The sequence below is a fragment of the Artemia franciscana genome, chromosome 11 (assembly GCF_032884065.1).
Source record: "Artemia franciscana chromosome 11, ASM3288406v1, whole genome shotgun sequence".
Classification (NCBI taxonomy): Eukaryota; Metazoa; Arthropoda; class Branchiopoda; order Anostraca; family Artemiidae; genus Artemia; species Artemia franciscana.
The window spans coordinates 26791233-26808909 of NC_088873.1; the positions used below are offsets into that span (position 1 = coordinate 26791233).

Below are 17677 nucleotides of genomic sequence, written 5' to 3' on the forward strand. Positions count from 1 at the left end.
TTAATAAATATAAAAAATATAAATATAAATATAATATAAATTAGCAATCAACAAAGCACCGAGACACAAATGACGACCGGGACACAGGGAGTATAAATGACGACCAGGACATAAGTAAAAAAAAAAACTAAAAAAACTAAAAAAATGGTAAAAACTACAAAAAAACTAAAAACTAATAAAAAAACTAAAAAATCTAAAAATCTAAATAAACTAAAAAAGAAAAAAAAGAAAAAAGGAAAAAAATAAAGGAGAAAAACAAAACTAAAAAACGAATGTATATACAGACCGGGACACCGGGATACAAATGACGACCGGGACACAGGGAATATAAATGACGACCGGGACACTCAAAGAGAAATTACAGACTGGGACACCGGGACACAAATAACGACCGGGACACAGGGAATAGACCGGGACACAGGGACACAATTACAACGGGGACGCCGGGCGGCACTGGGGGGATATATAAATGACGACCGGGACACATGGAATGTTCGATTAGCAATCACCATCAACAAAGCTCAAGGGCAGTCATTAGAATAATGAGGTATAGATCTGAATATGGGTTGTTTTTCCCATGGACAATTATGTGTTGCATGTTCAAGATTTAGTAAACCTGACAATCTATTTATATGCACAGACAATGGGACAGCGAAGAATATTGTATATTCGCAAGTTTTACGTAGTTAAAAACATATATATATATATATATATATATATATATATATATATATATATATATATATATATCTATATATATATAAATAAGTTGTCTGTCTGTCTGTGGGTCTGTGGATCTGTGGATCAGGTGACGTCATGTTTCGGCTGACGTCATGAAATTAGTTGCCGTCATTTTTGTTATGACGATGCTTAGTATATTGTAAAACACATTAATTTGGTTAATAATATACCATTTAAAACACCAAAATGAACATGCTGGAGTAGTCACTCGGTGAGAGAGGGTGTCAGAACGGAGAATGAAGGTCCCAGGTTCAAATCCTGGTTAGGCTAAAAAAGGTAAAAAACTAAAAACTAAAAAAAAAAACTGAAAAAACTAAAAAAAGGCAAAAACTACAAAAAAACTAAAAACTAATAAAAAAATAAAAAAGCCGAAAAACTAAAAAAACTAAAGAAACTAAAAAAAGGAAAAAACTTAAAAAACTAAAAACTAAAAAAAACTAAAAAAAAGGAAAAATGAAAAATAGAAGAGAAAAAGAATACTAATAAAATTAAAAATAAAAATAAAAAAAAAAAGATAAAAAGCTAAAAAAAGGTAAAAACCAATAAAAACTAAAAAGAAAAAAAGGTAAAAAACTAAAAAAAAAATTCATCTAAAAAACTAAAAAAAACTAAAAAACGTAAAAACTAAAAGAACTAAAAAAGTAAAAAAAAACTAAAAAAAGGAAAAAACTGAAAAATAAGCGGGATATAAAACAGGGGGATATAAATGACGACCGGGACACCGGGACATAAGGAATATAAATGAATCAGAAAATACAACTCATGTTTCCAAATGACGTCGTTTGGAGCCCAAATTGAAAATCCAGATCAATTTATGTCTACTTTCAAAGTAAAAGGGCAAATTTATCATAGAGTAGGGTCTCTTCTACCATTCTCAGGTGAGAATCATAAATTTTTACAATTGTACTTCATCAGTGATAGAAATTCTGAATTGAATGCACGTTGCGAAATTTCTCCCAACATTGAAAGGACAATCGTTTCCCAATTACAACATCTTTTCCACGAAAATAATAATTTAGTGTGTCTGTTCAAAACAGCCATCGATTTGATGCCTGCTTATACGCATAAAATTGTTATTTCCGCTGACAAAACGCCTCCTGGCCAACATGTGCGTAGATACAATGCTCCAACTATCGACGAAGTGGCCATCGTTATGGTCGGTGATCAGTTTTTACCTCGAGATATTATTCTCAGGGTTTCCACCACACGTGCTACAACTAAAAATAGGCCTACCAATAATACTTTTAAGAAATATAAACCCACCAAAGCTTTGCTATGGCACTCGACCTGCCGTAAAAAAAACAATGGAAAACCTAATAGAGGCCACAATCTTGACAGGGCCTTTTGAGGGTGAGGCTGTTCTTATTCCTCGCATTCCCAAAATTCCAACGGATCTGCCTTTTCAATTTAAAAGATTGCAATTCCCAATTCGATTAGCATTTGCAATCACCATTAACAAAGCTCAAGGTCAATCATTAGAAAAATGTGGTATAGATCTTAATAGCCTACTTATTGTTTTTCCCATTGACAATTGTACGTTGCATGTTCGAGGGTCGGTAAACCTGATAATCTATTTATATGCAGCGACAATTGGACAGCGAAGAATGTTGTATATTCGCAAGTTTTACGCAGTTAATTTGTATTTTATCTATCTATCTATCTATCTATCTATATAAAAACGAGTTGTATGTATGCATGTTTGTTTGTTTGTAAAAAGAGCGTTTGCATATGATGTCATTATTAGTACATAGCCTACGGCTTTGTATATGCAGAGACAATGGGAAAGCCAAGAATGTTGTATATTCGCAATTTTTACGTAGTTTAACTCCTGCAGACGAAATGAATGCTTGCCTAAAAAATTCTAATTTATAGGCACACGTAAAAACATTAAAATTTACTACAAATATGCGTGTCCGATTGCAAAACGATGACTCTGGTCAAACAGTAGACTCAATTTCAGGACGTATACAACTACCTGCTGATTTCTGTAATTTAGTGACGTCCAAAAATGAATTGATTGAAAAAGTATTCCGAATATTCTAAAAAAATTTTCCCATGATTCCAACGGATCTGCCTTTTCAATTTAAAAGATTGCAATTCCCAATTCGATTAGCATTTGCAATCACCATTAACAAAGCTCAAGGTCAATCATTAGAAAAATGTGGTATAGATCTTAATCCTGATTGTTTTTCCCATGGACAATTGTACGTTGCATGTTCGAGGGTCGGTAAACCTGACAATGTATTTATATGCAGCGACAATTGGACAGCGAAGAATGTTGTTTATTCGCAAGTTTTACGCAGTTAATTTGTATTGTATCTATCTATATAAAAACGAGTTATGTGGATGCATGTTTGTTTGTTTGTAAAAAGAGCGTTTGTATATGACGTCATTATTAGTACATACGGCTTTGCATATGCACAGACAATGGGAAAGCCAAGAATGTTGTTTATTCGCAATTTTTGCGTAGTTTGACACCCCAACAGCTAGTATATATATATATATATATATATATATATATATATATATATATATATATATATATATATATATATATATATATATATATATATATATATATATATATATATATATATATATATATATATATATATATATATATATGTATATTCACAGGTGGGACACAGGGACACAACTACAATGGTGCATAACTAATATGGCGCGAAAAAAGCTAAAAAAAAGGAAAAAACCTAAAAAGAAAAAAAACTTAAAAGAAAAGGAAAAAATAAAAAAGGTAAAAAACTAAAAAGAAAAAAACTAAAAAAAACTAAAAAAAAACTAAAAACTAAAAGCTGCAAAACTAAAAAAAGAAAAACTAAAAAAGAAACTATGTCTATATATATCTATCTATCTATATATATAAAAATAAGTTGTCTGTGGATGTGTCTGTCAGGTGACGTCATGTTTGTGTGTTGACTGACGTCATGAAGTTAGTTGTCGTCATTTTTGTTATGACGGTGACGTCATTAAAGATATTTAAGACATGCGTTCACGTAGAAATCTATTAATGTTTAACTTTAAAATGACTGATGAACTTACAATGGCAACAGCCGAGGAAGATGCTCAAAGAGTCTATGCCAAAAAACTTGCTGCTGATAGAGAAAGTCAGAAAAGAAAGCGTGCCGAGGAATCAAAAGAACAGCAAGGAAACAGGCTTGAGGCTGATAGAGAAAGAAAGAACAGAAAGCGTGCCGAGGAGCTACCAGAGCAACGCGAAAGCAGACTTGCTGCTAAAAGAGAAAGTGAAAAAAGAAGGCGTGCCGAGGAACTACCAGAGCACCATGAAACCAGACTTGCTGCTAAAAGAGAAAGTGAAAAAAGAAGGCGTGCCGAGGAATCAATGTTTCCAAATGACGTCGTTTGGAGCCCAAATCGAAAATCCAGATCAATTTATGTCTACTTTCAAAGTACAAGGGCAAATTTATCATAGAGCAGGGTCCCTTCTACCATTCTCAGATGAGAATCATAAATTTTTACAATTGTACTTCATCAGTGACAGAAATTCTGAATTGAATGCACGTTGCGAAATTTCTCCCAACGTTGAAAGGACAATCGTTTCCCAATTGCAACATCTTTTCCACGAAAATAATAATTTAGTGCGTCTGTTCAAAACAGCCATCGATTTGATGCCTACTGATACGCATAAAATCGTTATTTCCGCTGACAAAACGCCTCCTGGCCAACATGTGCGTAGATACAATGGTCCAACTATCGACGAAGTGGCAATCGTTATGGTTGTGATCAGTTTTTACCTCGAGATATTATTCTTCATAAGCGAAACGCTCAGTTGTTAAGAATTGCTGAAACTCATCGATGCTACGATGCCCTACAATATCCTATCATTTTTTGGGATGGAGCCGACGGCTATCACTTTAATATTAAGTTGATGAATCCAGCCACTAACAAAGAAATGAATAAGAAATGCAGTGCAATGCACTATTATTCCTATAGACTAATGATTCGGCAGGATGAAGAAAATTATATTTTAAAATGCCGTGAATTGTTTCACCAATTCGTCGTTGATATGTATGCTAAAATTGAATCAGAACATTTGCTATATATCCGCCTGAATCAGACCAAGCTCCGCTCTGAACAATACATTCATTTGGGAGATGCGTGATTTCCGCTGAAATACCTGATGAAAATGTCGATAAGGGGTTACATGATATTATTGTAAAAAATATGATACATGGACCTTGCGGTGCACTGAACGAAAATTCACCATGCATGGCCAATGGAAGGTGCACAAAGCAATATCCTCGACTTTTAGTATCCAACACAATTACTGGCAATGATGGTTACCCACAATATAGAAGAAGATCTACTGAAGATGGCGGTAAAACAGTAATAATAAAGAAGCGTAACGGTATCACCATCGAAGTAGATAACCAGAGGGTTTTTCCATATTCCCCATTATTATCAAAAACATTTAATGCACACATAAACGTTGAATACTGTAACTCCGTAAAGGCAATCAAATACATATGTAAATACGTCAACAAAGGCAGTGACATGGCAGTTTTTGGCTTGCAGCCCGAAATCAAAGATATCGACGAAATCGTACAATATCAGGTTGGAAGATACATAAGCAGTAATGAAGCTGTTTGGCGAATTCTTTCATTTCCGATACATGAATGAAGTCCAGCTGTTGTTCACTTAGCGGTACATTTACAGAATGGTCAACGTGTTTCTCGGAAACCAACGTGCAACAAAGAGCCCTGAATCCACCGGATACAAAGTTAACCGCTTTCTTTTCGCTTTGCAAAAATGATTCTTTTGCAAAAAAACTGCTGTATACTGAAGTGCCTTCGTATTACACGTGGAATACTAAAAATAAAGCATTTGAACGTCAAAAACAGGGTAAGTCAGTCGACGGGCAACCTACCATCTTCAAAAATACCACGATAGGACGACTCTACACCGTTAACCCCAATCAACATGAATGCTTCTTTCTACGCCTGCTTTTGGTGAATGTACCCGGTTTGACATCCTTTGAGTATTTGAGAACTGTAAACGGTACTATACATGACACTTACCGTAGTGCATGCCAAGCTCTGAATTTATTGGAGAATGACCAACACTGGGATAACTGCATCAATGACGCGTGCGAAACGTCAACCCCAAGTCAAATTCGTGCATTGTTTGACATCATACCCTTTGGCAGCACATTAATATTGCTTGCGGGAGATTTCAGGCAAACACTACCTATAATACCTAGATCAACTCCTGCAGACGAAATGAATGCTTGCCTGAAAAATTCTAATTTATGGGCACACGTAAATACATTAAAATTAACTACAAATATGCGTGTCCGATTGCAAAACGATGACTCTGGTCAAACATTTTCAGATCAATTGCTGGCAATTGGAAACGGAAAGCTCCCAGTAGACTCATTTCAGGACGTATACAACTACCTGCTGATTTCTGTAATTTATTGACGTCCAAAAATGAATTGATTGAAAAAGTATTTCCGAATATTCTAAAAAATTATAAAAATAATAAATGGCTAAGTGAAAGAGCGATTCTCGCACTCAAAAATATAGACGTCCACGAAATCAACAATATTGTTTTGACCAAGATTCGAGACCAGGCAGTCCTTTACAAGTCAGTCGACACAGTTTTGGAACCAAATGAAGAGGTTAATTATCCATCTGAATTTTTAAATTCCGTGGATCTTTCAGGGTTTCCACCACACGTGCTACAATTAAAAATAGGCGCACCAATAATACTTTTAAGAAATATAAACCCACCAAAGCTTTGCAATGGCACTCGACTTGCCGTAAAAAAAAACAATGGAAAACCTAATAGAGGCCACAATCTTGACAGGGCCTTTTGAGGGTGAGGCTGTTCTTATTCCTCGCATTCCCATGATTCCAACGGATCTGCCTTTTCAATTTAAAAGATTGCAATTCCCAATTCGATTAGCATTTGCAATCACCATTAACAAAGCTCAAGGTCAATCATTAGGAAAATGTGGTATAGATCTTAGTACTGGTTGTTTTTCCTATGGACAATTGTACGTTGCATGTTCGAGGGTCGGTAAACCTGACAATCTATTTATATGCAGCGACAATTGGACAGCGAAGAATGTTGTATATTCGCAAGTTTTACGCAGTTAATTTGTATTGTATCTATCTATCTATCTATCTATATAAAAACGAGTTGTGTGTATGCATGTTTGTTTGTTTGTAAAAAGAGCGTTTGCATATGATGTCATTATTAGTACATACGGCTTTGTATATGCAGAGACAATGGGAAAGCCAAGAATGTTGTATATTCGCAATTTTTACGTAGTTAAACTCCTGCAGACGAAATGAATGCTTGCCTAAAAAATTCTAATTTATGGGCACACGTAAAAATATTAAAATTAACTACAAATATGCGTGTCCGATTGCAAAACGATGACTCTGGTCAAACAGTAGACTCAATTTCAGGACGTATACAACTACCTGCTGATTTCTGTAATTTAGTGAAGTCCAAAAATGAATTGATTGAAAAAGTATATTCGGAAATATTCGGAAATACTACCTGCTGATTTCTGTAATTTAGTGACGTCCAAAAATGAATTGATTGAAAAAGTATTTCCGAATATTCTAAAAAATTATAAAAATAATAAATGGCTAAGTGAAAGAGCGATTCTCGCACCCAAAAATATAGACGTCCACGAAATCAACAATATTGTTTTGACCAAGATTCGAGACCAGGCAGTCCTTTACAAGTCAGTCGACACAGTTTTGGAACCAAATGAAGCGGTTAATTATCCATCTGAATTTTTAACTTCCATAGATCCTTCAGGGTTTCCATCACACGTGCTACAACTAAAAATAGGCGTACCAATAATACTTTTAAGAAATATCAACCCACCAAAGCTTTGCAATGGCACGCGACTTGCCGCAAAAAAAACAATGGAAAACCTGATAGAGGCCACAATCTTGACAGGGCCTTATGAGGGTGAGGCTGTTCTTATTCCTCGCATTCCCATGATTCCAACGGATCTGCTTTTTCAATTTAAAAGATTGCAATTCCCAATTCGATTAGTATTTGCAATCACTATTAACAAAGCTCAAGGTCAATCATTAGAAAAATGTTGTATAGATCTTAATACTGATTGTTTTTCCCATGGACAATTGTACGTTGTATGTTCGAGGGTCGGTAAACCTGACAATGTATTTATATGCAGCGACAATTGGACAGCGAAGAATGTTGTATATTCGCAAGTTTTACGCAGTTAATTTGTATTGTATCTATCTATCTATTTATCTATATAAAAACGAGTTGTGTGGATGCATTTTTGTTTGTTTGTAAAAAGAGCGTTTGCATATGACGTCATTATTAGTACATACGGCTTTGTATATGCACAGACAATGGGAAAGCCAAGAATGTAGTTTATTCGCAATTTTTACGTAGTTTGAAACACATATATAAATCTATCTATATTCACAGGTGGGACACAGGGACACAACTACAATGGCGCATAACTAATATGGCGCGTAACGACTTACGCGCGCGGGGGGGCTTGGGGGGGCGCGAAGCGCCCCACCAAATAAGTGTTGGGGTGGCGCGAAGCGCCACCCCAACAGCTAGTATATATATATAAAAATAAGTTGTATGTAGGCATGTTGGTTTGTTTGTGGGTTTGCATATGACGTCATTATAAGTATATAAGACTTTGTATATGACGTCATCATAAGATGACACTACAGACTGGGACACCAAGACACAAATGACGGCTGGGACACAGGGAATATAAATGACGACGGGACACTCAAAGAGAAATTACAGACCGAGACACCGGGACACAAATGACGACCGGGACACAGGGAATATAAATGACGACCAGGACACTCAAAGAGAAATTACAGACTGGGACACCGGGACACAGGGACACAACTACAACAGGGACACCGGGGGGCACAGGGGGATATCTAAATGATGACGGGGACACGGGGAATGTTCGATTAGCAATCACCCTCAACAAAGCTCAAGGGTAATCATTAGAATAATGAGGTATATATGTGAATGCGGATTGTTTTTCCCATGGACTATTATATGTTGTATGTTCAAGAGTTGGTAAACCTGACAATCTATTCATATGCACAGACAACGGGACAGCGAAGAATGTTGTATATTCGCAAGTTCTATGTGGTTAAAAAAATATATATATGTATCTATATTCACAGGTGGGAAACAGGGACACAACTACAATGGTGCGTAACTAGTATGGCGGGTAACGAATTACGCGCGCGGGGAAGCTTGGGGGGGCGCGAAGCGCCCCCACCAACTAGGTGTTGGGGTCTGATAAAATCCACCAACTAGTGCCTGACAAAATCCTGCTCCATCATTCATGCAAAAGGATCTTGAAAACAGCAATACATGTAAGGTTACAGTTTTGGTGTGATTTGATAGCTGAAATTTAGCTACATGCTGAGATTAAGCTTTATGCTGAGATTCAGCTGATGGAGTGGTTCGCACGCTAGGCTTGAAATCCTTTGTCCGTGAAAAAAGAGGTTTGCGTCCTGATACGTTTGGTTTGAAATAGAAGTCACTGTTGTGATTTTATAAGCTCAGCCGGAGTCGACCCAGCCTTAAATAGGTACCTGCGAAAATCTGGGGGAGGTAAACAGGAAGGATGTGCGAAAGCACAGGATCGCAGCCCTCAAACCCCTATTGCACTTCCTTGCTGAAGGGCCATGTGACGGAGATCAGGTCCACCAGTAGGGAATGTAAAGTCCAAGTATACTTTAATTTTTCTTTACTCTTTAATGAATTACTTTTTTAGAATTTGTTTTAGATTTTCTTAGATTAAAAAACACATCAAAAAGGTTTTTCAGAAACGTGGAATTTTTTCAACTAGCATACGTCTGTAATTTCAAACGAAAATATGATTTATCTTTATATTTGTTACTTTTGGATCTATCCATTCATTTAGTAAGAATTTTGATATTATTCAACTCTCCTTAAAATATGGAAATTTTGCTTCTAGATGGACTCATGAAATTTTCTTCCTACTAGTTTCAGGTGGAGCAAGTTTATGATGCTGCTATAAAGATTTCTGTACAGGTGAGGGGTGGCATATAAGCAATCAAGAGGGGAATGCTTGCAATAAGGCTCTAGAAATAGCAAGCGAGAATTACTGAATCATTGACTGCTTTGCTTTCTATGATTTATTGGATTATAACATAACTTGATATTAAATTATTCTAGGATATCAAAAACAATCCGTAAAAAAGCAGATAAAGTAATCCTCAATGTTAAATGTTACGTTAATATCAAATTAATGTTAATGTGATCCTTAATATTAGCTTTATACATTGCAGTCCCTGTGGATCACAAAGAGATTTAAGTTTCAAGCCAATTGCGAAAAAAGTTTGATTGGTCCATTTTGTTAGGAGTGGGGTGAACCAAGGATATTTTTTATTATTAAGATTCCTTGGCCAAGGGGGCTTACAGATGTAACTTTGAAACCCTTTCTCAGGGTTAACTTTGAAAGTCCATGGCACAACGTAAAATTGGTTTATATTTAGTCCCATTTGCCAAGATACTTACGGAAATAAGTTTCAAATCCTCATGATCCACTCCTAGCAAAAAAATGGAATTCCCTTATTCCCCCCTCCCAGAACAGACACAGGGAATATATATGATGACCGGGACACTCAAAGAGAAATTACAAAACGGGATATCGGGACACAAATGACGACCGGGACACAGGGACACAACTACAACGGGGACGCCGGGGCACAGGGGGGGGATATATAAATGACGACGGGGACACAGGGAATGTTCGATTAGCAATCACCATCAACAAAGCTCAAGGGTAATCATCAGAAAAATGCGGTATATATCTGAATATAGATTTTTTTTTCCCATGGACACTTATATGTTGTATGTTCAAGAGTCGGTAAACCTTATAATCTATTTATATGTAAATTAGACTAATATGAAGGATTAGTTTAGCTATCCGGGTTGCAGCGGTAGCTAGCCACCTAGTAAGAGACGATCACGTCCCATACTAATACATCCTATACCTGTCAAAAGCTACGAGCTTTTGTAGGGATGTGTCTTTGTTCGTTTTTCCCCAGGGATGGTGGTATCAAACCAGTGGCCCTGGAAGATTGAGAGAGGGCTTGTTTAGCCCGAAGTTAGAACTTCTAGTGCCTTTTCTAAGTGACCAAAAATTTGAGGGTAACTAGTCCCCTGTCCAAACCTCGTTTTCCCCAAAGTAATCCAATCAATTTTTGAGAAAGACATGTCGTTCAGCATAATTGAAAAGTCCAACAACTAAGCCTCTGGGGATGATACGACCGACCACAGTCCCTGCTACAGTCATTGGGGAAAGGGCAAATGAAATTTGTCCATTTTGCTCATATATTGTTTGTTATTGGGAAATATATAGATATTGTTTAGTGGTTGATTTTCAGCGGGGGACAATTTTCCAAGAGGAGAATTTTCTGTTGTGAGGAAAGTTTCCTGAGAAATTTTCTTTGGAATATTTTTCAGGGAACAATAAACGGGATTCATATATGGAATGTGTTTTATTTGTTTTACTGTCTCTTTAGGGACTTAATTTGCTTGTTCTGGGGAAATGCCCAGTGGAAATTTTTGCCAGTGTTGGAATTGTCTTCGGGGATTTTTCCGTGGGGGAGGGTATTTTCTACGTGAATAATCCTTCAAAGGGAAAATTTTTGCGGGTTTAACTCAAAGGATCGGTATGTAAATGGGGATTATGTCCCATTGGTATCATGGTTGTAGAGATAGCTGAAACCTAGCAAATTATGGTAATTATTATAGCAATTATAGCAAATTATATAATACAAACATCTTTTCAAAAGTTGTATCTCTGAGGTGTGGCGCAATATTTGAAATACTTAGCTGCCTGATTGTCTGTTGTTTGCCTCTTACTATTCTAACTAAGAAAAAGCCATAGCCTTTTCCCTGTTCGTAATCATTTTTGAAGAATGGATCTCGTCTGTCATTGTCCGAGTTGTCCGGTAGCTACCTAGTAAGACAAGATCCCGTCCCATAGTAAAAAATATCTTGGTTGCAGCGGTAACTAGCAAGCTAGTAAGAAACGATCACGTCCCTTAGCAAGAACTATAACCCATAGACTACATATACTATATAGACTACCATAGACTACCCAATAGACTACAATAGCCCATAACTCCTAAAAATACATTCAGATCAAAATAAGAAGTACGTTATTAGAACCACCTTTTCCGAGACCCCTATATAAGTTACCATCCCTTGGCTAGATTGTAATAAGGAACAAATTCCAGTCTGTAACAGCAGATGCGTCGAACACAAAGAGTAACTTCAGATATTGATCTGGGTTGCAGGGCCAGTCTTTGCTACATCTAGTGCCTTTTCTAATTAAAAAAAAATGTTTTAGAATATTTTTATTATGAAAAACTGCATTTTGGTACTGCATTGTAGTTGCAAATGCTATGAACATCATCTTGCATATGAAGATCAAAATAGTATTTTTAACATGACAAAAAGTATGTAGATATAGTTATATAAAATGCAGTAATTCTTTTAAAGTTTTGCATAAAGTTACATAAAGGATCAGTGTCGCAGCCATATTATTAGTCAAGACGGTGTTACATTAAGGGTTGATATAGCTCATTATGACTAATAAATGGGGACTACGTAAATTTTATCGGATATACTAATAAATGGGGACTACGTAAATTTTATCGGATATACTAATAAGTGGGGACTGTGTAAATTTTATCGGATATAGCTGAAATCTAGTAAAGTAAAAGTTTATACTTCACTTAGCTAGCTTCCTGATACTCTGAAGTTCGTCTCTTACTATTCCAAATAAGAAAAGCCATAGGCTTTTTCCTGTTTGTAATTTTTATATTAATCAGGGTCGCAGCCATATTATTAGTCAAGACGGTGTTACATTAAGTGTCGATATAGCTCATTTTTAGTGGGTACTATGTAAGTTTCATCGGATTTGGCTGAAATTTAGTAAAGAACAAACTACGGCACATGCTGATTAGAGTTGTAGCGGTAGCTAGCAACCTAGTAGGAGACGTATACGTCTCATTCTAAGATTTGCAATAACCCATAACTTCAAATAAATAGAGTATAAATAAATAGAGTCAAAACAAAACAAAACACTGTTAGAACCGCCTTGTCAAAAACCCTATATAGGAAACTTACCGTCCCTCGTCTTGAACAACGAGCAAAATATATTGACTTAGAAAACAAAAAATTGGCTGTAACCACGATATTCTGCATCGAAAGTATCTTTTTTGAATTTGTATTTTTTAGTGCAGCTAGAGGGGCACTGGAAAATCTTAGAGAGCTATTTAATGGCTCATTTGAAAGGAAGTTGCTGCATCTAGTGCCTTTTGGAATTAAAAACAAATTTTCAAAATAGAATCAATTTAAAAAAAATGCATTTTTGCACAACAGGGTAGTAGCATATGTTATTTACATCATCCTGCTTATGAAGATCAAAATAGCATTTTTAACATTATAAGAAGAATGTAGATAGAGCTATATAAAATGCAGTAATTCTTTTAGGGTCTTACATGAAGTTACCTAAAGAATCAATTTAGTTCATTAGAAACGGGGACTATATAAGTTTCACCGAATATAGCTGCAGTCTAGTAAAGAAAGAGTTTATATTGGAGCTAGTTAGCCGCCTGATTCTCTGAAGTTCGTCTCCTACTATTCCAAACATCGTTTGAAAAGTTATTTTTCTGGGGTATAGTGCAATACTGATCAGGGTTGTAGCGGTAGCTAGCAACCCAGTAAGAGACGATCGCGTCTCATTCTAAGATGTGCAGTTACCCATAACTCCTAAAATAGAATCAGAACAAAACAAGATGCACACTGTTAGAAGTGCTTTGTCAAAAACCATATATAGGAAACTTACCGTCCCTTGGCTTGAACAACAAGCCAAATCTATTAGCTTAAAAAAAAAAGTGGCTGTAACCACGATATCCTGTCTCGAAGGCATCTTTTTTTCCATTTTTCCTCCGCAGCTATTGAAGCACTGGAACATCATAAAGAGCCGTTTCATGGCTCATTTTAATGGAAATTTATGTATTTAAGAACATTTTGTAATAAACAAATATATTAAAAATAAAATATTTTTACAAAATATTAAAAGTGATAGCTCTTTTCATGTACAAGCTTCATCAATGACGTGATAATCGTAGGTTGTAACCATTTATGACGTAATAAGTGAATCCAATATTTATACACGCTTATCTTTCGACATAATAATAAAGAACGAACGCTAGGTCATAGTAAGTGAAATATTTATTTATTACCTGAAGGATTGCTATATTAAAGGACGAAATGTTGCTCATAGTAAATGATATATTTTCTAGTGAAGCCCCAGGTTGCAGTGGTAGCTAGTTTATGGTAAAGAGCGAAGTCTAGCCCATAGTGATTAATTTAATTTCTAAAAGAAGGAAATTACGGCAGAGATCAACATTGTACTATTAGTAAGCTACAAGTTATAATTATTATAGAGAACAAACTCTAGCCTATACTAACTGAAATTTTTAATATAAAGAGTGACTTCAGAGATTGAGTAATCACGGATGCATTGGTAGCTAGCAACCTAGTACCTGCAATTAGAACCGCCTTTTCCGAAACTCCTATATAGAAAACTACAGTCGCTTGAATTATAGTAAAGGGCTATTGTTTCTATCTTTGTGAATAATTATCAATTGGAATTGGTTTAGCAACCTTGCTGTTACGTTTTGAAAACTAAGTCTCTTTATTATTTTCAAATCTCAAAACTGTTCCAGAATAGGCTGAGGCGATCTCTTTAGACAAAGATAAGAAGTAACTTTAATTCTTAATTAATAACTTCTTTTTGCAGAAGATGGGCCCTTAATTGTTCAGTTTGCTGCTAAAGATCCAGTTATTTTTTCTGAAGCATCTCTTCTAGTATACGGGTATGTTTTTTTGCTGCTTATATTTTGCATGTTGATATATATATATATATATATATATATATATATATATATATATATATATATATATATATATATATATATATATATATATCTTATATATATAAAAATAAGTTGTCTGTGTGTGGATCTGTGGATGGATCAGGTGACGTCATGTTTGTTCGCATATGACGTCTGAATTATTTCACACTAATACAAAAGAAAAAAAAACTAAAAAAGGTAAAAACTACAAAAAAAAACTAAAAAGAAAAAAAAAATAAAAAAGCTAAAAAACTAAAAAAAACTAAAAAAAGGTAAAAATCTAATAACTAAAAAAAAACTGAAAAAAATAAAAAAAGGCAAAAACTACAAAAAAAATAAAAACTAATAAAAAAATAAAAAAGCTAAAAAACTAAAAAAACTAAAAAAACTAAAAAAAGGTAAAAAACAAAAAAAAACTAAAAACTAAAAAAGAAAAAAACTAAAAAAAAGGAAAAAACTGAAAAATAAAAGAGAAAAAGAAAACTAAAAAAATATGAATAAATATATATAAAAATAAGTTGTTTGTGGGTTATGTCTGTCTGTCTGTCTGTCGAGTGACGTCGTGTTTGTCCGCATATGACGTCTGAATTATTTCACACTAATACAAAAGAAGAAAAAAAACTAAAAAAGGTAAAAACTACAAAAAAAACTAAAAAGAAAAAAAACTAAAAAAGCTAAAAAACTAAAAAAAAACTAAAAAAAGGTAAAAAACTAAAAACTAAAAAAAACTGAAAAAACTAAAAAAAGGCAAAAACTAAAAAAAACTAAAAACTAATAAAAAAACTAAAAAAGCTAAAAAACTAAAAAAACTAAAAAAAGGTAAAAAAAACGAATGTATATACAGACCGGGACACCGGGATACAAATGACGACCGGGACACAGGGAATATAAATGACGACCGGGACACAGGGACACAACTACAATGGGGACGCCGGGGGGCACAGGGGGATATAAATGACGACCGGGACACCGGGACACAAGGAATATAAATGACGCCCGGGACACTCAAAGAGAAATCACAGACTGGAACACCGGGACACAAATGACGACCGGGACACAGGGAATATAAATGACGACCGGGACACAGGGACATAACTACAAAGGGGACGCCGGGGTGCACAGGGGGATATATAAATGACGATGGCGACTCAGGGAATGGTCGATTAGCAATCACCATCAACAAAGCTCAAGGGCAATCATTAGAATCATGAGGTATAGATCTGAATACGGATTGTTTTCCCATGGACCATTATATGTTGCATGTTCAAGAGTCGGTAAACCTGACAATCTATTTATATGCACAGACAATGGGACAGCAAAGAATGTTGTATATTCGCAAGTTTTACGTAGTTAAAAACATATATATATATATATATATATATATATATATATATATATATATAAAATCTTTTAGAGAGTTCTGTCCATGTTCCCAAACAGAAAGAATATCATCAGCGAAGTAAAGCCAGAGTGGCTGTTTTTAGAGGAAACTATTCAAAGCAGATTGTTCTATGAAATTCATGTAAAAATTTGCCAAATAAGGAGAAAAAACAGTGCCCATTAGGGTCAATTTCTTATTATATCCTTTCCTTTCTTGGTTTCATACATTAAAATACAAATGAATGTGCATTGTCAGTTCATTATACATACGCTGATATTTATTCCTCAAAATCTAAATAATTTTTTATTTATTGAAGTTGTAAAAGTTGAAAAATTTAAACTTATTTTTTTCAGTAAAGTGCAAATTATATTCTGGCCTTGAGAAGGCATAGGGGCTGTGAGCTCTACTCATGTTGCTTCCTGCTCCGAGTCTGACTCGGTTGACTATTGTAATTTTTGTTCGTTTTGGGTTTCATTTATTTATTGATGCTGATCTGTGGTATTTTTACGCTTGGTAGATTATTTGATTCTATTTTGTTCATTTTTTGTTTTAATTGAGTTCTTTACTTTTCTGTAAAAAACTTATTTCTGTGGAAAAAGTATTTTTTTTTTTATTAGCTTGAAAAGATGCCTAAACCTTAGTCCAATTTGTCTGATGAAATCTTTGACTGTGCTCTTTTTTTTATTTCCAGTTTTTGAAACTATGGGCGATTTGAAACATTTTTTTGTAACATTGCATAAGTTCACTAACTTTTTTATTTGAAGATCCTTGTATTTATTTCATAAAGCTTATATTTAATATATAGCTTAAATAATATCCCCTTGCTTAGAACTAATTCAGACATTCTTTGTTTTAGTAAGTGTGCTGGTGTCGATATAAATTGTGGATGTCCTCAACGCTGGGCTATGGAAGAAGGGTATGGTTCCCATCTTATTAAGAAGCCTGAGCTTGTTGCTGAGATGGTTTCCTCAGCTAAAAGGCGAATAACTGACCCTGATTTTACTATTTCCACAAAGATTAGACTCCTAGACGATCTAAGGTATGTTGGATACATTCTGGTATCTGGTAAGGTATGTTGGATGGTATCTGGTATGTTGGATACATACTGAATCTGGTCTTGTTGTTCGCTGTATTTTAAAAGGTTTTTAAGTTTACTACATTTTGTTTTAGAGATACAAAAAAAAAAACAAAAAACACTTAGGTGTTACCTGGCAAGTGTTTTAAAAAAATGAGGTTTCTCATGTCCTTTCGGTAGGCCATTAGTGAGTTTGGTATTAGTAGCTTTTTTTCTGAACAATTATTTAAGTAAAAAAAAAGGACACATAAAAATGTTTCCGAAGAACCACAATATTACAGTCCAATTTTATGCACAGTTTATCAGAAACATACCAACTTTTGTATAAGCCAAGTTTTTCTATTGAAATAATAAACGTATTGGAAGGATAGGACATTAAACTGTATCCATCGGACATAATCCCCATTATAAAATTATAGCTTTTAGTAACTGGTTTGTTATGGTCATGTGAAATTCTGATTGTGTCTTTTCGTACGCTAATTGAAAAACAAA

General features: G+C 34.8%; 1 protein-coding gene across 3 annotated transcripts in view; it reads left to right on the forward strand.

Annotated features, from left to right (window-relative positions):
- LOC136033029 (tRNA-dihydrouridine(20a/20b) synthase [NAD(P)+]-like) overlaps positions 1-17677 on the forward strand; it is a 61194-nt gene that overhangs the window by 29211 nt on the left and 14306 nt on the right. For all 3 annotated transcript variants that reach the window (XM_065713586.1, XM_065713585.1, XM_065713587.1), the window contains exons 3-4: positions 14615-14690; positions 16967-17149. In XM_065713586.1, coding sequence (XP_065569658.1) covers positions 14615-14690; positions 16967-17149 — 259 coding nt within the window. The remainder of the gene's footprint in view (positions 1-14614; positions 14691-16966; positions 17150-17677) is intronic.